The 22349-nt window shown below is 33.1% G+C and overlaps 1 protein-coding gene across 1 annotated transcript; it reads left to right on the forward strand.

Annotated features, from left to right (window-relative positions):
• The first annotated feature begins 633 nt into the window (after nucleotides 1–633).
• LOC108551850 (uncharacterized) lies at nucleotides 634–21821 on the forward strand. Its single transcript, XM_017906184.1, has 3 exons — nucleotides 634–854; nucleotides 20672–21185; nucleotides 21519–21821. Exons 2-3 carry the CDS (start codon nucleotides 20723–20725, stop codon nucleotides 21707–21709), a joined length of 654 nt encoding a protein of 217 aa, XP_017761673.1. The 5' UTR covers nucleotides 634–854; nucleotides 20672–20722; the 3' UTR covers nucleotides 21710–21821.
• Nucleotides 21822–22349: the final 528 nt, after the last annotated feature.

A 22349-nucleotide genomic window follows, 5' to 3' on the forward strand; every position in this document is an offset into this window, starting at 1 on the left:
ATATTTCTCGTAAAATTATGTACTGTCTTTGTAGTAATCATGTGTTAGCCTATTCATTGTTTTATCGTACAAATTTCGAGAAATAAAAATTGTCTTGGAAGTGATCCTATTTTCCTGGTTATTTTAGGTTATTTGTGTATTTTGAAAGAATAATTGCGAAAAAGTTTGAGATCAAATCTTAAGTTTTAAGAAAATTAATTCTGAATAGCTATTAATTATCAGTTAAGAAATTAATTAAAAATATTTATTAACAAAAAATTCTTTAACCAATAAGATCGCAATAAATATACTCATAGTTTACTAATTTGTTGCATTAGATTTCAATTGTGCCCTATAAGGAAAACAGATTGTAAACAATATTAGTCATCGATCATGAGCTCGAGGATTTGACCATAAATTCACCATTCAATTCACCAACTGTATTCCTCATTGGAAGATTAGTTTAACAAATTCTCAGCTTCTACAAAACTAATGGAGGGACCACCAGGCATCTAAACGAATCGATATCTCGATATTATTCCGACAAGGGTCTAGGGAAGGAAGGGCAAATCCTACCCATCAATGTTCGTAGAACGTGTGCACGCGTGCGTGTTGCACGCGCACGTGCAGGAGATGCTCGAATGAGCGGCGGTGATGTCGGTATTCTTTCATTGACGTGCTGCTGGCTGTACTCTCCAGTTCCGAACGAGCCTTTGCACGCTCGTGGTCACGATATTGTGTGTTTGGTGACTCTTCTGAAACGAATTTTGTTCAGACTTATAAATTTTGACAGTGATTGACAAATAATTCAAGACAGAAGAGGTACTCTCATACTTTGAAAGAATTTGAAGCTGAAGGGCCAAAGGGAATTTTCGGTGAGTGTGATTGATCGTCTGTCATTTTCTTATAGAAATTTTGGTTGCTTCAAAATTATAATAAGAAAGAAAAAAATGATAAAATACCTTTCATTCGTTACGAAAAGGCTGGATATTCTCGTAAACCTATTGATGCGCCTTTGGCAGTATATCCTCTTACTATCACGCGGATATTTGAATAGATGACATCAATACGCGTCTGGTACAAGCAGCACACCACGATTCTTGTATACCTTATTAAACCTATATGCACCTCGTTATATCTAGAAAGCAAAACCACATATATCGTGTCAAGGTTCAACGGATCAATTGAGATTGTGCAACTTTACTACAAGCAAGTTAACCGTCAGATAATTAACCTTCTCACTTATACATATAGTTATAATTCATGAATATCGAATCAATTAATGTACTCACCATTTCACTTTTTTCTTTGCCAGGAGGTTTTAGTATAGAATAAAGAATTTTTAAATTTTCAAATTTTCAAATGCCCGATATTAATAATTCTCAAATTTTAATGTAAATTTAGAATTCACATCGAAAAACTCGGCTCTAAGAACACATGATAAAACGCAAATTCTTGAACACTCTTTAAATTTCTCAAACAGCCGCGAAATCGTTACTAGCGGTAAGCAGATTCCCATGAATTTCTCCGCGGCGTCGATCGCGTCGAACATAAGACGATAGAATAACTTGTTAGAAATTCGAATGCGTTTAGAATGGCGAAAGTAATCGGAAGCTCTCCTGGGATCTCCCCTGAGAGACCTTATCCTTGATGGAATCGAGGCCGCTTCACTGATGTCGTTTCATCGACGACGATTCGTTAGAACTCAAGGTCATTGTCGCTTATGGCGCGGAAAGATAGTCTCGAACTCGACTGTTTTCTAATATCCGTTTCCGTTTGACCCTAATGCGTCTTTTCCGATGCATGTCACTCGTGTGAAATAGAACAGGAATTCTGGCGGGGATAGTCCGATGGGGTGGGGATTTGACCCTAATGATGCTGGGCCGACAAAGCGAGAAACTTTTTTTCGCCTCTTGCTATGTTATGGGAATATATGGCGGCAGTAATTAATACGAGAAGAACAACGGGATCGTAGAATGCTAGAGACATGTCTAATCTTGTGATTTTAACTAATCAGTCATTTTGTATGGTCTTTTGTTTCTTGTGAATCCTTTCGAGATTTGGAAATTTAGACTGGATTAAATCTAAAAAAAATATTTGGTATGAGAAATTATTACAGGTTTTTGAGATTCTTATTAAAGTCATAGGTTTTCGGGACTTCCTTTATAGAACGTACTGTTCAACACAGATGGTAATCCTCATTTTTGTTCTGTGTGGAGTTCACCCGAGCGTTAACTTTGACCTGGAAGAGTGCACACACGCTTCGTCGACTTCCAGTCATTGTTGTTTTTATTACATAAATTTACTTTAGAGGAAGCCTGAAATTCAGAGATGTTTCCTTTCCCTCTGTATTCGGATTCGGTGTGTTCAACTCGACTTTCTTTCAAAATTAACTTAATCGATCCAAAAAGGGAAGGTAGATAAAGGTCAAATAGATTATTATCTAGCTCACTTGCCTGCTTCTTTTATGAAAGAAGCAAATTTAAACAACGCAAAGGCCACTGATCAGGTCAATGTGAATGTTCATCACTGATAACCTTTATCCTTTGGAACTGACCTTTAAAGATCTTCATGTCTTTTCTTAAGTGTTCAATATATGTTTTTAACGCCGGTTTTGCACCTGAACGATAATTCAATGACCCCATAATAATATGATACACACAAGACTCTAATGGTGAATGTCACTTCACCGATGGTAGGTAATTCAGGGTATTGATTCATGCGCCATCTTTGTTAATGGTAATCGATAGTGCTCGTCACTTCGTTGGCATTAAGTACCTCTGACTGTTTAGTGACCCGCTTCCCATTAAGAATGTATGATTAATCCTCCGTGAACTTCAATCTACGACCCTTGTTCTGGATATAAGTGCTCCTGGTAAGTATCGTCAGCAATGATCGATGCTACATACTTAGGTATTCATCCTGACTGATGCTCGACGGTCATTGATAAAGTGGGAAACCTGTGGACATCGATCAAATCATTGTTTTATAATAACTAGTCTTTGATTCTATGAAAATTGTTCTTTTTTTATACCGATTGAACGCGGAACGAGAATGGAAACGATTGTTTCACATTGCAAATCGTCGATTGCTCAACCAGTAAAGAATGGATTCCGTAGTGCTGCAATGACTTCGTTCTACAGTCGACTCCTGACGATTTCTCCTCCGTTCAACGAGATGCTTTCGACCAATTAACGTAGTCATTTTGATGCATTGCTGTAAACAAAGAATACTCTATGAAAAAGATGCTATTCAATATTTTCTTTGGCACAGTGAACTAATGTCATTAGTTTACTATTAAGTGCTACCATTAATCGATGATATTTCTATTGAATTGCTTTTTTCAGCTATAAAATATTTTTTATTACCATTCCATTAATATTTCGTCACATTTCACTTTGTGTTCCGGTTTGAGAACTAGAAAATTTTTTAAAATAAAAGTAAAATGTAGAAATTTCCTAATCGCTTTTTAAAGAAACTCCCAGGTTTGTTTTCTTATTACACGATAGTAATTGGAGATTATATACATGGGTGTTACATGAAATTTCATGGAGAAAAACATAATTCGTTCTAAATGGATCAACAGCTCGGGGAACAGAAAGAACTGTGTAATTACAATGCGGTGCGAGAATGTGTGTATATAGAGGTGAGGATAGCCGGTTATCCTGGAGGCAGCCAGTGGAACAAAGAGAAACTACCGGACACATAGAGCGTCTTGGGCAACCGGTACGGTTATTTCGTAATTCCTTGCGTCGCCACAAACTGTATCACGTGAGAGAAGTTTGATCTTCGATACAGAGTTTGCTGGAAACATGGTGTATAATTAGAGAACAAAAGGGGATATTTATAGCAGAAGATAAAGGTATATAAATAGTAAAAGTAAAGTTAAATGAATAAATAATACTTGCTATTATATTTTCATTTCTTAAAATTTATCAATTGCAATCTTTGTTCTCCAAAGAACCAAGGACACACTTTCCCTGTTCGTGCGCCGGGTTATTTTTAGATGGCGTTAGTAAAAGGCGGAAAGGGCAGTGAAAACACGATTTATCGTGGCGTCTACTATGATTTTTCCTCTTTAAAGGAATATTTCCGCTTTTGGAGGTCAAAATTTCTATTTTTTTTATTATATATTCTTGAAGTATAATAATATTTTGAATATTATAATATTGATGATAATCAGACTCGTACAAATTTTATTATCCAAAATGAATATAACAACACGAATAGCGATAGCTATTCAGATTGATACTGCAATCAATATGCAGTAATTTGACTAATAGTAAAGATAATTTCTCAAAAATTATGCTGTATGTTTCTGAAATACAGCAAATATGTATAAAAAATTTTAAGTACGTTGGTTTATAACGATTCAATAATATTTCATCTTAAAACATGCCTAAAAATGACGCCTACAAATGGGAATACCCCCTTAAACTTGTTTTATTCATCTGTCGCTTTCAAGTCGGTCTTTCATTCGACTGGGTCGCCTTTATCTTTCGCCGTCGGCTGACTATTTTTGTGCCAGAAACGAATGCAGCGTCACGACGCTAGCAACTGACTCCTTAGACAAAAAAGAGGATATTGTTCGAATCACGGCAACATGTATTTGCATTGTAAAGTCATTTCAGAAACAAGACAACCTTAACTTGACCCTGTGTACAAGATGCACAGACTGTTTATATAACTGGAGATGCGAGACATAACCTATTTCTGTCTTTAGTTTTGTATAGTTATTCTTAGTAAAGGATTAAATTCATTAAGGCTGTATTATTGATTTGACAATTATTTTTCTAGATTAGTTCTTTCATACCTATTTTAGAAAATACTTAACTGTTGAAAATGGGAATTCTAAAATAAGTTTAATTTTATTGTACATGAGAAAGAAAATATCCATTTTTAGGTATTACCTTTTGAAACAAATAATCGAAAGTAAATTGATGCATAATAAAATCGTGACTTCCAACGCTGCCGCTTATCCAGTGTAAATGAAACAAGGTAGAAATTAATGGACAGTCATTGACAATGAGTCACTGGCTCCGCTTCAAGGTCCAGAAATACGGGGGTGCAAATAATGTCGTCGTCAGAATTAATTTACTGTTCATAGGGGTGAACAGTCTACAGACATTCAAGCGTAAAGTCTGTTCTCACAAACAAAAAAAAAGAAAATGTTCGTTAAACATCTGGAGACGATGACGCACTCGGATCTCGGCTAGAAAAATGTTTGAGCAAAAAATCCACATGTTTTTCTTACTAATTACATTTTCCTGCTCATCACAACTTTAGTAATCAGATCATATGTCATTTTTTATTTTCTTTTTTACATTTTTCTAGAATTTTAGTTTTTGTTATATCAAAATTCCTTTATCCGAGGACACTTTGGTATGATGGAAACAGTGTTTCTGAAGTTAATAATATTCTTTTTGAGGCAATAGAAATTAGTCTCTCGCTGACCTCTTTCGTTCTATTTCTTTTTATTTGTGAGGATTCTTCAGACAGACTTTTTCCTTCGAAGGGCCTCTCGCTTTTCAACCGGATCACCTTGAGTCAGGAAACCCCTCCCCCAGGTGACTTCATCTCTATTACTGCCCACACAACGCTTGAATCTCTCTCTGAAGACGATAAACGCACTCGTGACCCGAAGCATACTTCCGACACGCGATGCCATTCATTGCCTCTTTCTGACCTAATTTGTAGCCAATTTTTGTTACCTGAAAAAGTGATCGATGTCAGACGTTTCTTTTAGAGATAAAATAACTAATCTTCTCTAGACTGGATGTGAGAATGATATGTTTTATCCAGAAATGCTAAACTCAGTCGTAAATCGTATCACAGTTTTCCATTCTTCTTCTATGGGGAAATCTATTCTAGAAGAGAGAAGATATATAGGAACATTAAAAGAGAGCGAACATCGAAGTTCGTTATAAATAGATCGAAAATATAAGAAGCAGCAATAGGGGAAACAAGAAGTGTTTACCGAAAAAATGAAAGAAGAATTATTTGAGGAACGAAAAATTATTTTTTCACTGGAGCTTTTCCAAATAGTATAATTTGTGGAGTTTTGTAATAACATTATACAAATTACAGTTGTAATACTTACAGCAATCAGTTAAACACTGAAGAATATTAAAGTAGCCAAAGAGACGAAAAAAAAATATATACATACATCTGTACATATGTGCACTAAAGGAAAAAAAGAAGTAAAAGAAACAACAGAAAAGCGTGCTTGAAAATGAATAGTGAAGAGGTCGAGGGCGCAGAGAAGTGAGGAGGAAAGTGGCCGAAAGGGAGAAGAAAACACGGAGACAGAGACTAAACACACGGGGACGATGACGCCGTCGACGATGGCTCGTGGGAGTGTCGCCTTAACTGCATACTCCACGACGTACACCATGGTACTCTTTAGCCTTACCAACCTCTATATGATGATGCCAGCAATTCAAAAGTGGTATTTTTATATAATAATATAATCCATATTACTGTAGAATCTGGCAAACTCATTGAATATATCACATGCTTCATCAAAATAAATATTTTAAACGAGTATTTACTGCGTATATTTTATGCTAGTTGAAAAGTAGATTTGTAATAGTATTTTGAATTTGAGTTGTATAGAAGAATTCGAAATCTTGGTAAAATAATAACTATGCTTCTGAGATAAATTATGTAATTATCTTAAAACGTTTTGGAAAGTGAAAAACAAAAGTATATGCTTGTGATGTGAATATTCAAAATTTTGTATGACTTTAGCAACTATTTATTAACATTAAACAAATGAAATTAGAACTTATCAATTTCGAATCGAATTTCTATTGTGTGAATCATTGAGAACAGAGATTGCAAAATTTGATGCCTAAAACTGCCAGTGAAATGTAGTTCCTTTATGATTGATTAAACTGTTGAGGGTGACTGCACAGTATCCGTGTTTTTAATGGAATATTGACCCAGTCTAGAAACATAGTTCCTGCAAATTAAAAACGATTTTATTCGGTTGAATATATAACAGTGAAGTTTACCTTTAATAACATTTCATTTTTAGCACATTTATTTGATCAATAAAACTCAATACGTTACCATTCTGTATTATTTTGTAAATAAACATTTTTGAAAAGGATGACTTTTGGCTTTCGGATGTTTAACTTGCGATTTCTCATAGCCAGTTTCTGTACGCCAAAACAACACGAGGACCAAACAACGGGAGTCTGGACGAGCAAAGACCGCTTACAACGCTGCAGGTTGCATAACGGTTTCGCGCAGCATCCAGCGTACAGTATCCAATGTCTGCAAAGAAAGAAAAACGTACAGACACGTGCGAACGCTTGATCCTTCGAACCACTGAATCGATACACTCTCTTCCAAACAATTGGGGGATCACGTTTCATGCAAATGTTTGAGTAAACAACCTAACCTCTTCTGATTCAAATAATATTTTTTACCCTCGTTTAAGCGCCATTGCACGTTCCATTTTAGCAATATGATGACTATAGACTTAATTTATACAATTTATAATATTGTTCTTATTATATTACTTCATAAATTTGTGAAAGTGTACTTCTTCTTTTGGTATGATGCTAATACACCGTGTAGACTAGAACAAAGAAATTGTTCGGAACCTTGGGAACAGAAATAGTTAGGAAGATCTAAAACAGTTTAAAAAGTGACAATACAGGCGAAGATTTTTCTGGAAAGATAGTTTGGATTAGGGTTAATTGCATTCAAATTGTGTATCGTAATAGAAAATTCTAACCTTTTACCTTCTGATCGTCTGTTTATGTTCTGTTTCTCATCATAAACATTTGATGATCGTGTTTAACCAAGAAATAAATCATTATATACTATGATAGTAGAAGGTAAGAAGAAAATTTGTGAATGGATTTGTGGGCAAACGAGAGACAGGATCGTTAAGACAAGTTCCACGAACTGAGATCTCGTTACATGCTCGGTGGTCGAACGGTATCCCACAAAGGGGACGTCTTGTGGACGTGCCATGGACTCCTTTGAGCCGTTTTCAGCACCGTCTGGATTCTTTTTCCAAGGTCCGATTCATTCGACCGCAAACGACTTCCTTCATCAGAAGTTTGCTTTACTCTTTCTTTTTCTTCAGCTTCCTCCTTGTTCTTCCTTACAGAAGTTAAATTAATACGTCACTGATGCATTCACTTTCTTTTCAAACTGTGAAGTATTATATACTTGGTCATCTTTTTAATATTCTTCGTTCGGACATTTTAATTCTGTGAATCAATAGTCAGCGATATTATAATGAAAATAAAATTGTTATTCAAAAAACTAATTATATTGCATATTTTAATAATTATTATAGTTCAGTAGAGTTTCTATCTGTATATATTTTTATTCTAAAAACAGTATATAGAAAATTGTTGAAGTTATAGAGACGAAACATATCCTCGGTGATTTTCCTGTTTGAGAAAAGATTATATTTCCACGTGAAAATAAAGTACATATATATGTGACTGTAAAGAAGTTTCAGTAAACAGGGATTCCCAGATTGAGGGAAGACGGAAAAAAGAAATTCCTCTCTGATGTCATTAAATTTTCATCAAACGCAATTAAATTGATACAGTAAATTACGCTGAGTCTAATTATTCTATATAACTTAAACATGAAAGACCTTCACAATAATTACATTAACTATTACTAACCTTCCTTTAGAAAATTACTCTTAAAAGATTTTTATCTTTTTAGGAAGAGGGAAGAATATTTTAAATCCTGATTTGGTACAAGAACATTTAATTTAATTTAGATGTAGTAATTCAAATGTTAACTTTGAATGAAATAATCACTACCCTAAATGTAGTTAATAAATATCGGTGGATAATATTGAAAACCAGTTTTAAACGAATGTCGAATAAGAGGATCATCCGGCACGGAAGGACACTGATGACGTAGCAGAAAGGAGGAGAAAAAATAGAAAGAATAAGCAGGATGACTCGCAATCCTGATGATACTTGTCTGTCCTTGAATCGTTTGGTATGGTAACTTAACGATCTCCGTGGATTTTTGTACAACATCGTTCCAAGGGTATTGCCACTTTTGAGAAGCTCTCCGATCTTTAATTAATTTCCATTTAACAATATTTCTTTCACGCTTGTTCATTTGATAAAAAAAACATAATATACCTTTTCCGTGGAGAAGATTATCTGAGAAAAATATAAGGATATGTAATTCTTAGAATTTATAAAGGAATAAACGCGGAATCTATCACGAATTCTTTTTTTTTTTGCAATTAAATACTTTTACTTCATTATGTTATTTTTTTTTTCTAGATGTATGGGCTCCGTTTATATTTGTAGAATCCATTTAAAAATTCCAGATTTGATCGCTACTTGAAAATTTTCTCTTATTTTCTTATTGTTCAATAGTGTAATAACGTTAAGGCATGTAATTAATTAGCAAATAACTTGTTCCAAGCATGGATTGTTGCTTCGTCTCATCAGTAGCATATCTTTCAACGGAGCGTATTGCAAACACACATTTTTCTTCGCAGTATTGTTCTTTCCTCATCAAATTGAGGACGCCAGCAGTAAATCGTCAGGTTCGGAAAAGAATATGCATCGTGAATGGAGAGTTTCTCTTTGGGGCTTATTACGGTTTCATGAATAATGTGTTACTTTTGCTATTAATATAATAATTGGCTGTGATACATAAATGAAAAAATAAATTTTATTAAAATCATGTAAATGAAATTTTGTCCGATTTTTATACTTGAAAAATATTTGGAAAGTATTTGAAAATAATTATAAGCAAAGAAGTTTTCCTTTCTCTTTTTCTTTTTAGAAAATACTGAACATTATATAAAATAAAAGATATTTATGCAAAAGAATAGATAGAAAGGTAAAACTATATTTCTATGTTTTAAACCAGATAACAATCTGTTTCGTTATCCGTATAATGCTATCAACTGATTGTACTGTGATATCTATTTATCTTGCGATATTGTTTAGCATAATTTATCAAATAATTCTTAAACAGTTAATCCCTAGTGGAAAGTTTAGACAAAAAACCTAGAAAAAATAATAATGCAGACTCTCTCACATGTATTTTGTAGTTATCTTTGCAGTGATCGTGTTGCAATATTCTTGCATCAGAATAAATTTCATTGGATGACACCTGGATAGTAGAAACACAGTTTTTCAACCTTATTTCCTATGTTTCTTGAGTAACATCACGATGAGCAGGAAATTATCACAAAACTCGTTCTTGAAAGTAGTGACATCTTTGTTTTTCACTACTTAATTACACATTTAAGCAGTATTGTATTCAAGAGATTTCACTAATAATCAATTTGTAATATGAAAATAATTTCTCCGGTTGTATGCTGCAATAATTATTTTAAATTTATATCATAACATTAACAATATACAGATAATTATAACAGTCATAATGATACTTACAATTATATTATGATCACTCATAATATTAAATACTGAAATAAAAAATAAAGTAAGTAAAATACAAAGAAGAGTAACAATACGATGAAACAAAATATTACAAAGGTTAGAGGCGATTTCTGTTGATATATTGTACTCTATTATTTCTAGATACCGTTAGTCTTTATTACACAGTATATTTTCCATCACAGATGGCAGCTTTCTCGATGAAACTATATAACGTTCGCGCTTCTTTGTTATTTTGACTTTTCAGTGGTATCTAACCTTCCAAAACGAAAAGTGCGAAGTCATCGTCAACGACAAAAAATTGTAAAGTTAGGTCGATTGTACGAGTATCAATAGCAATTAAGGAAGATGGACAGCTCGTTACACACTGGATAAGAAGATAATCGATAAACTCTTGTTGCACCGTTGTTACAAACTGGTTTGCAAAGTCTTCCGGGTTTTGGTGGTTGCGATGTATGACCTTTGTTTTAGAAAGCTAAAGTTTGATTTGCCTTCCAGACTTGCAAAATGTTGCTCCATAGAAGTTGGATGTGAATAGATAATTTAGAAAATCCTTCGCTTTAAAGCATAAGTTATATGAATTAAAATTGACTGATGGAGTGTAATCTTGATTAGCCACTTTTTGTTTTGTAAACTCATCCGTACTTCAATTTACAGCAAAAAATTAATATCAGCCCATCATAAACTGTTTTCTGACTTATACCTTAGTTTAAGTTTACAGAAAGTTATAACTTATTAATTAAGTAGAATATCCCATTATTACTTTATTCGTCTTTCAAAATCTATTCTCTCGCCTAGAATGAATGTAAATTATTAAAATACATTTACCTAATACTTTACTATTTTCTAATTTTCCAATTTTAAAATTAAGTTAATAAGTCTATGCCAAAAATCTCGTCAGTGTGAATAGATTTGAATTTAATTAAATTCGTCTAGACACCCACGGTGATTCAACGTCAAGCGACAGACTTGAGAAAAAGAAGAAGAGGACCGGTTATTCTCTTATGTAATTGAGACTGAAGTTTCTGCTTGGTACAGCGTCCATATAAGCCGCCTTGCAATTTCCAAGCAAAACGAAAGAGCCATTGTCTCTCACGTGTTCGTTCGAGTTATTCTCTTTGTAACCCCATTAACGAGTCAACTTTTTAATGAAAATGCAGCCTTTGATCTTCTAGATGTCCAAGCCTTGTCATAATCTGTCTTAAATGTTCTAGTTTGTTCTTACTAGTTCATTGTTCTATATGATCTGATTTATAAGATAAAATGTTGGACACTGTGATTCCACTATGAGTTTAAATCTCATTTAACTTAAGTTAAATTGAACTTCTCTATTGTCAAATTTGTCAGTATTTTTATCAGTATTCACATACATAGAAACTCAAAGAGTATATTCAAAATGATTGAATTTCTGTATAACTTTGGGTCAAGACTGAGGTGTTTATTTCCATCTTTCAACTCAGAGTCCTTTAATCTGTAATCAAATCAATTATCAATAGTATTTAGCAATATAATTGATATTAATATAGAAGAACTTAATGATCCTTAAGAATCCTCTTATTAGAATTCAAAGGGCTAAAATACGTTGTTGTGAACCTATTATAAGGTTATGATCCCACCTGGCGATCCTGTTGGTACTGTCTCTGGAGTTCTGCTATGGAAAACCGGTATTAAAGTCAATGAAAACTGGTTCGTGAACAAAATATGATGTCACTTTCGTCTCGGTGACTCGTGAATGATAATTAAGATTAGATACAATTTCAGGAAGCAGATGGTTCTCTTTCTTTGACGTTCTTCTTGATTGTCATTTTCTTCTGTTTACTGACAATATGCGACTTTTTGCTGTAAAGTCGCTCATTGATTTCATTGTAATATTTAAAGCAAAAGGCAGCTAATTTAGTTTCAGTGGTTAAATTGGTCCTAGCGATCAATGGTTATGATTGGATTGTTGCTTAATAAATTTTTTAAATACTTCTTCCTAATGATATTTTATCTATGAATGAAAAATTAGTAACCCAATTATTTGTTAGTATAATTCATAGAATTTTAAGCAATATGAAAAACTAACCCTCTGTAATTTAGTGAATCACCACCTTCAAGTATTCATTCTTGAACAGCGAGGTAGAAAACAGGGAGACTCACGATGTTGTAATCACCTCTGACAAGTATCCTCCTTCGAGTATGGTCTCGAGGGAAAAGAAAGAGAGAGAGAGAGAGAGTTCACCTTTCACCCTGGAGTAACTGTAGAACGAGGAAAGTCAGGGAATGGATTATGCCGACGGAGGTGAACAGCTGGGACTCGATATAACCTGCCACGATCACATTTCTTTGCCGCCTTCATCTACGAGTATTAATTTTCATTCACTGACGTTCGAAAATGAACGTTCCGTACCTACAAAACGATGTGTTAATTTATATATTTAAATATATATCAAACGAATTCTAAAATATTAGGTAATTCCAGAACTCTGTCATTTTTAAATGTTACAGTTTTTTAATTTAAAAATTTGTAAAATTTTCATTTCAAAATGAAAACATTTTCCAAATTCTTAAATCCTCAGGTTCCTTAATTTCTCAACTTTAAAAAGATAAAAATTAAAAATTTAAATTTTACATTACATTTAAATTTAGTATTTTTCAATTTTTTAATTTCCAAATTAAGTCAGTTTTCCTTGGAATTTTTCTTATTAGAATGACTACTGACGTTTTGGAAATTAGGTAATAATAACTGTTTCTCCTCAAGTAAAAAGTCGAGTTTCTACTGGTGATTATCGGTGAGCCGGATCGCAAAGAACCAGTGAAAGACATGCTCTTCCGTGCCGAATCAGAATTGTGTCGGTGTATATTTGAAAAACAAAAGCGCGATAAGCGTGTTTACGTAAGCACTGACTCTTTTTCGTCTTCCTCGGTTGTTCTCCGTTCAACGAACCACGATGGCAAATTCTGAACGGTTTCTATTGCTGACATACGAAATTCGTTCCGCCATTACTATCCCTTACTGATCGAATTCCTTTTATACTTCTTTTTAATTAAACAAAAATAAAAATATCTTTATCTTTATGCATTTAGTGGCCTTCATTACATATATTTACTACTTATTTCATGAAAAGTTTCCTTCATAACAAACTCTTTTCTCGAAATCTTCTTTGTTCTTTTGACTATGCTTCATAAAGTTCATTCCAAGATTTATCTCATAATCCTCTATTAATATTTCTAATTATTTTTCTTAAAAGTATATATCTGGAAATTTCAATTACTTTTAGTATCTTATTCATCTATGTTTGAGGAAACGTTCAAAAATTATGCATTTTCTTCAAATTCTTCATACCTCTATGAATTTTAACTGAGAATCTTTCTCTAGTTATCACAATTACCTTTCTTCTTGTTCTAAATCCTTCCAAAAAATTATTTACAGTATTATTTATATTTCATTCGAATAATCATGACATTAATTCTCAGTTTTTGCATACATCCAAAGAAAATCCGTCTTTCTATCAACAGAGAACCACTCTGTCTATCCAGCGAACGGTATTATCCACGTAGGAACAATTCGATCGTGATTCAGAGTAGGAGAGCGTGGGTGTGCTGTGGATAATCGGTTCGAGAAGGAACAGAGGGCCGGCTGGATCTCAAAGTGAAAGTCCTGGATCAACGTTTAGTCGCGCCGCGGCCACAGACTTAAATGGATACCCTGCAACGCGTTCAAACATTCACCTCCTCTTCTTGAGAGTTTTTCATTGTTGCCTACAGTATGTCTGTGTGAAAATGAATAAACTACAGTGCAGTGGTGAACACGTGACCATTTTGGATTAAGTGCTTTATGAAACTGGGCATTTAAGGTTCGATTAAAAGTTAAATACAGTTCTTAGTTGAGATTTGTGAATACCTTAGTGCATGATGATCTTCATTTTGGCAGTTTTTAATTCAAAATTCTTGCATTATGCATTTTCCTTGTTTCATTTTTATGTTTGACTCGGAGTTGTTTAAACAGTTGAAAACTTGGCTCTCTTGGTTTGACGATTAAGATATTGGCAAGTTAAAGACATCTGAGAATCTGGATCCTAAAAAACAGAAACTAATTGTAATTTATACCATTTCTTTTACTAAGAGCTGACCGACCACGTAAAGAGTATATCAAACTAAATGAATTTAACAGTATTACGAAATCTGAATTGCTCAATCCCATGTTTAGATGATAATTACTCTATCACTAATTGCTCTATTCCTGTCCCGATATAAGTACCATTTAAACTAGTCATTAATTAACCATTTCGATTGTGAAGCACACTAGATACTCAACATCCATAACTTAATACTATTAAGATCTTCAAACCTGTTTCAAACAATCCATACTATGTATAATTATTTTACATCCTCATTTTACCTTATTTTATCTTGCATTTTAAGAAGAAATTCCAGTTTACAATTAAAATAACATATGCACTTTCATTATCCATTAAATCTCTATTAACCCCGAATATAATCTTCAACGTAAGATAATAGTAGTGAAACTTAACAAAATGATCTTAAATAAGGTTTGCATGATCAGTGAGGCGTTAATCGGATGAAGGCTAGTTAAAATCCCTATCGTGATCTATCAAGTAACTGGGAGAGGAACGATCACTCTTTGTATTATTACTTTACTGTGTGAAAGGCATAACCTCGGTGCTCATGCCCGCAATAACGGAAATATTAATGCACGGGCCTCGTTCAAACTTTCGACCAGGCTCTGTAACGAGTCACGAATTGATCGTCTGTTCGCTTCGATCCACCATGCGTGAAGATTCTCCGTTAGCTTATGGCACATCAGGGCGTTATTTCGTGCGTTAATAACCAGTCTCTGCTTCTTCTTCTGAACCTCATGCTTCAAAGTAAAGAATTCCCATCCATTCCTCTGAAAACCAATCAAATTTCTATTATTATTAGTTGGATCTACAATATTTCTCTTATTGACATTTTGTTTTATGTGATAATCATAATAGAAATTTTTAGTAACATGCTTTAAGTGCCTTATTAATGAGTTATAAAAGTGTTATCAGATATGTTTGCTTGTTCTTATAAAATTAGAAAATATATACTAACTTTTTAGAGATTTTTTGGTGATACAATAAACTTAGTGAAAGAAGTTTTATGGTGATATGTTTCAAATGTAACATTTATCAGCACTTTCGAATAAAATTAATTCTAGAATATATTAAAATAAAAAAGAAAGAAAGAAAATTGACTGTCATGCATAATTTAATGATAAAAACAAAATGCAATATAGAGTATATCATGAATCATGATACATAAATGTAATAAGTTCTTAACGGAACAGCATAGTAATGGTATATAAAATCTTAAGCAAGTATGACTAGAAAAAATTATAAAAATGTGCCAAATAGTGACTGGCCTGGAAATCATACAGCGCATGCTGAAGCAAGCTTATTATTCAAAAAACATGAAAAACAAGGCATTCCAAAGGATCAGGCAACAATTGGCTGTGAATACGTATTACCTCCACCTGAAGTATTAATACGAAGAAATTATTATCTCGTTCAGATTGTTGTATTAAACTTTTTAAAGAAGTTCTTTAATTAGAGTGAATTTCATAATATTTCTTGAAACTTCTTTTAACGTTATTCCATATACCGTTCTGAATTCTATAAAAAAAGTTGTAAATATGATTATTAGATCATGTTTGATTTTTATCAAAATTACTTCACAGCTTTTACATAATTATTTAACAATACAGTTATAAAAACTTTTAAAACTTTGTTTAACTATTTCCTACTAGTTAATTACGTAATTTTCTTATAACTAATCTAGAATCTTCCTTCGAATCTTTCCCAATTATTTCATGCTATTCAACCATATAATCCAGCTACACGGTCGTTGAACTCGTAGTTTCATAGTTTTCCACGGGAGCTACATTTTCGCATCGCTTTTTTGAGATCGAATGATAATTAAAGGGCAGAGGAGCACGGTGTGTCACTGACGACAAAATTACGGCAGATCCAGGGTCCGTTCGAAGGAAAGATTTTTCACCGTGATTACCACACCGGTTGGAGTCATCCATTAAATCAGTGGTGCGCAACTCGTATCGTGCCTGACGATAATTTACGAGCACGCTTATTAATCTTGTAATAGCGGCGCTGGTTGAACCGGAATCGACGCTTATTTTGTAACACAGAATTCACTGAACAGTTGTAGCAATACATTCTTATATACGTATGCGTGTCCTATGTGTGTACGTACATTTATGAGGTAGATAGAGAATTCACAAACTCATCCGACCCATGAAAACTTGCGCATGTAACTTACCGGGGAGAAATTTTCTTTGTTCATAGTGTGGCGTTTCATAATCGTTACTTAATTTACACGTTGGAAAATCCAACCGATTTACGCAACAGAAAATGCTTCTTCCTTTTCGCTTTCTAAAAAAGAGACAAAATTTGAAAATAAAATTTTTCCTTTGTCTGAAATAACCGATGATAAGCAATGCGTATTATGCAGTTCATAAATATGATATAAAGATTTACATATGAACATAATGCGAGAAGTTGACTCAGAAGTGACCTCGAAGTCGTCATTAAAGAAAAGTTAGAAACAAAACGAGTTTTAGTAATACTTTTCACTTATATGTATTTCTTACCATAATCTTTTTTATAATATAAATTGCTTAAACTTCTTTCTTTATTTCTATGTCATTTTTTATGATAGAATAATTTCTTATTTCTATAATATTTATAGAATATAATACTTTTTCACGTTATAAAAAACAAATAACTTTTGTTATATAATATATTTTTACGGATAAGGGTATTCTATTACCCTTATAAACAGAATAATTATTAAAAATATTACTTTCATTCAATTACTAAAGTTCAGTAAATTCAAAGTAGGTTAAGGAATATAAAATAAAAAAAAAGGCAAAAACAAATCAAGTAGCTGGTGAAATAAGCAACACCTGAACATTCTTTCAACCGCGTTTCTGTTTCTGAAACTAGTTCTGCTCATATCATGGGAGTTTGTGCACCGCTGAGCCCAGTCGACCGATATCAAACGTCGATAGACTGGTAATATGGCGTTTGTAGCCGCAACGAGACACGTGTGTGCGAAAGAGGAAACGAGAGGAGCGATTTACCTGGACGAAACTCGCTGCCTGGCAACCAGCTCGCCATCAGGCGACTGGAATATATTGTTGGTTCGTTGCAAAAGATATGGAAATCGCTCTTTCTAACCTCAGCTTTGGTGATATTGCACCTCCATTAGAAAAGCTTTTAATCAAACTTTGAACTTTTTCTGTCTGGACTACTCGCATGATGTGATACGTTGATATAACAGCTTTTGAGACACTTATTTCTAGCGAAATTTAAAAATTAATTTCTAGAAGTTTAAAATTTGTATTCCTTCTTCTTTATAGTAACCGAGTTTCCGTCCTGTAATTAAATTTGGAATCACGCAATTATATTTCAAACCCAATTGTTAATATTCAAACAGCGGAAATGATTAATTGCGCTTCACCTTCATTTTAATGTTAAATGGTTAACAAATGGTTCAGTAAGGAATATCATGCTTCGGATAAATATCATCCTACGTAATGGTAAGCGTGTTAATGCTGATTGCAGGCCGTGTAACAGTTCACGACACTCGCACCGGTATCCAGGAGAACCACGTGCGTGTACACATCATGAATACTTAAAGTCTATGCGAATAACTTCTAATCACTTGATTCGTATTCTTAAATCAGTCATCGCTCAAATTCAACTCCCAATACTGTAAAAAAAAAAAAAAATAGTATAATATTAAAAATATAACCAATATTTGAACTAAATTGACTCTTATAAACTATTCTTTGAAACTAATAGATTCTATAATTTGATTAGGTTATGCTTGTTTTTGCATTATTTAGTTTACCTAAAATTAATTGTACCTCATTATGAAATTGTTAATTCTCATAAATGCAAAAATAAGTCGATAATTTTCTAAAGAAGAATAGCACCAGGAATACGTTTATGGTCTTTTTACCTTGCATATTAGCTTCTTTATAATACCATTACACTCGCACAACATTCCATTCATAACAGAGATTCATCTTGCAAGAACCAAGCCATTAAAATAATTACTTTCTTCCTTGGTTCGTACTGCATAACCTGTTTAAAAGAATATTTGATTCGACCAACGTAGTATTTTGTTCAGTAGATTCAAATTCAAATTACTAAGACCTCACCTAACTTTATTAACACGAATTATTAATATCTCTGCGTTTGATTTGTCTTTGAATTTATCAACGGCAACGAATGACGAAGATAGTCAAACGCCCACGCTTGTACATTAGAATGTAGCTATAAACGTGATCATGCACGCATGCGAACAGTATTCTTCGTAGGCTACGATGGAAAAAGAGCTTTCTCGGTATAAATAAAGTGGTTTCTCACGACACAGATGGAAAATCCACTGAGGGAAACGTGGGCGAAATTTTATGTTATCGATTCTCGAATCGGACTACACGGACCCACGCTGAATCGCATAACAGCTGTCATTCTTTTACTGCTATACAATAACTTGCTATCTTTTTATTAATGCTCAAATAACTACTTACTCTACTTTTGTTCCTAGACCTTCGTTTTGTTGAAATTGTAATCTGTTTTATTTGCTTTGTTATCGATCCATTTGCATTCAGGTGTTGATCTTTCTAGCATAATTTATAAATATCTTTGAAAAACTTGTCATGACACAGCAGTAGTTTAAATAGATATGATTCTTTATCCTTGTCTTACAGTTGAATGTAATTAATAGGTTAGATGATTGGGAAATGTATAAAGTAAAAGTTAGTAACATATAAATGTGATGGATTACAAATTGATTGTTAATATCTATTCCTTATTTTCTAATTGTCATTAGAAAGCTGAAATATGTAAAGTCTAATTAAGATAGCTGTTTATTTTAAAAAGTTTAGAAATGTTTACCTAAATTTAACGTCAATATTCCTTGTAAATGTTACTCTGCATTTATCTTGTTATTTGTTTGTATAATGAAATTTGAAACCAATGATTATAGACTATAGCTGTTTACTGTGTAAGAAAGAAAAATATGGTAAACAAAAACACCATGTTACAAACTTACCGAAGCCGAGTGTCATCGACACGCAAACATTACAATCTAACGGGTATTCGCTCCTCGTCGGTAAATCAGTTTTTCCCTTTTTATCTTGCGAGCAGTTGGAAAGGATCCGGTTGAACTACTCGGATTTCTTCGCCAACGATTAAAAGTCCCGGTGTATTCGTGCTCCATGAAAAAGGAAATGTGTGCATGCTGAATGTATTATATACAATCTATATTTACGGTAACGGGAATATGTTGTGCGTTAAAGCTTCGTCAAAAAGATGGTTTTCTTGATAAAACGTGAAATTTAACGGCGTCTACGAAATTGCTTCCTTCACGTGCTTAATTATTATCGGAAACTTGTTACAACATAAAAATTATTCTACGACTTTATGCGTAATTCTGCTTTTCAATACGTTCTATTCGATTTGCTTTCAAATAAGCATATGACCGCGTAAGAAACTAATAATCATTTCATGTAAGTATGCAGCGTTCTAATTGTATTTTCTATTTTCAAGATTCAGAAGATTATTTAGTACAAAAATATTAACACAAATTTGTTACTTGTAGAAAAATATTTCTTCAGCTTTCTTTCCAATATTGATTTGCTTATACCAATGAAGTATATTTCCGACAAATAATAAGGGTATATTATCGACTTCATATTAGATGCTGCTACTGCTAAAGTCAAAAATTGAACAAACTTTTTATACTACTTTATGAAAACTATTATAATTATTTAAATTATATTAAATATCTGCAATAAGACATTAAACGTGTCGGTATATTATTTTGTAAACTAACATATACAAATACATGTATCAATGTCTTTATCAGAATAATAATGAGGCATTGTTATCAACACAATAATAAACGAAAAACAGGTAGCCAATTTATCTTTTCAATACAATCTTCGAAATATATATGAAGATTTTCATTTTTGTACGATATTGATAAAAATGTTTAATTACTTATTATAAATACTTCAACTACTAAAAAATACATTTATTAACAGTAAAATACAAATTTTGAACATGGTGGTATATGTCAACTTTTAATTCTGGAATTCAAATATGCTTATTTTGGTTACGATGATGAATAAAGTCATTTTTCATTATTATATAAGATTACGTTGTGCAGTACTTCTGTTAATTAATAAATATATTTTTTAAATGTCAAAAATCTTTTTCCAGATCAATAATTACGCAATTTGAATCGTTCCCTAATTCTGAATCACAAAAATAATGGCAAGGCAACAGACAGCCGACAGGAATATTCCCCATCTTCGAGATATCTTCGGATTTGGCAACAAATGGGAGAATACACGACTCCAAGCTGAAGAGAAGGCTCCAGGACACGACAGCGCTGTATCTGTTGGTTCAACTTCCGGCGAGGAGGAGAGTCCCAAGAATAGCAAGAAGAAGAAGTCACGTCGTCGCGATAATAGTAAAACTTTAACGGAAAGCGACGTGAAACACCTAGAAAGACATTTGTCTATGAAGAAGACCATTCGTAAAAAAATCATGCGCGATTTGCAACAAGCGTTTGTTGAGGACCCGAACGAATTCCGGGTAGACGATATCCCACCCGAACAGCTTAAGGCAGAAATCAATATTCAGAGTCTGAGCTTTGGGACACCATCGCAGAAGCAGGGACGTACACGTGGTAATGCGGAAAATACGTTCCTAGACATGCTACGTGCTGGAGGTAATAGGACTTTTTAAAACTTGAAACTTTTTAAATCGTTTTTAAGGCTCGTCTTACCTAAAAAATATATTGATTTTCATTTTCCAGTAAAACCCTGTTAAATTGGATTAATACACTTTCATTAGAGTTGTACTATTTATAACTAGACATATTTTCAAAATTAAACATTACTAAATTTATAATTATTGTAAATAACATCTTTAAATAACTAGTATTTATATGCGTATTTTATACCTAGAAATTCTATTTGAAAGAGATTATGTAAAAGAGGTTATTCATGTAAAAGGATCTTCAAAAATAATATATAATATAATAATTATATTTGTATTCCAGGTCTTGAAAAGAACTCTGGGGATGGAGATAGAGACTCTGGACATGGTGGATCTCCTACGAGGGAAACTCCCAACGCACAAGACACAGATGATGAGTCTAGTTACCCCTATGATACGCCAGTTGCAACACCATCGAAGAAAAGCGGTAACTTCTGGAGACGCTTCACCATGAAAAGTCGCAATAAGCGGTAAATCCCTGAATTAATATTCAGGTGATAACTACCAACTTAATTTCCGTTTCTGTAACTATACCAACTTAGTTATTTGAGCAGAACTTGCAACTGTGATATATATATGAGAGAGGAAACCGAGTTGTCTCGCGTAAGCATTCTTCCCGATCATTTTTTTACTAGATTTTGAGAAGTTTTCAAATCTAATTGCAAAAACACTGGATCAATAATCTAAAATATCTAAAAAGAGAAATTTGTGTATAAAATGATGAAAGAGTTTATAATCAAAAGTCATAATTTAACATATCAAAACAATATTTTTGGAGTTCTTTTTTGAAAACAAAGAAAAAGTCTTTGTAAATAATAATTTACAATGTTGCAAATGATACGGAAACTTCTCTGAAATTCTGCGTACCCCATAAACGTTACACGAAAACCTTTAATGTGTACTTAAAATAATAATTAATTCATTAAGGAATACAGCGAGAATATTTAGATTGTAAGGGTAGTTAGTTTGAATAATGTCTTTTTTTTTTTTGTAATTGTGAAGATAAGGACGAGAAAAATCAAGTGGAAATAATAAGTATGCAAAGCTCTTCCGTCATACCTGTATATTGTTAGTATTAGCTAGTCAAACAGGTTATACAAGAGGATCGAAATAT

Source organism: Eufriesea mexicana, unplaced genomic scaffold (assembly GCF_001483705.2).
Source record: "Eufriesea mexicana isolate 0111107269 unplaced genomic scaffold, ASM148370v2 scaffold5020, whole genome shotgun sequence".
Taxonomy (NCBI): Eukaryota; Metazoa; Arthropoda; class Insecta; order Hymenoptera; family Apidae; genus Eufriesea; species Eufriesea mexicana.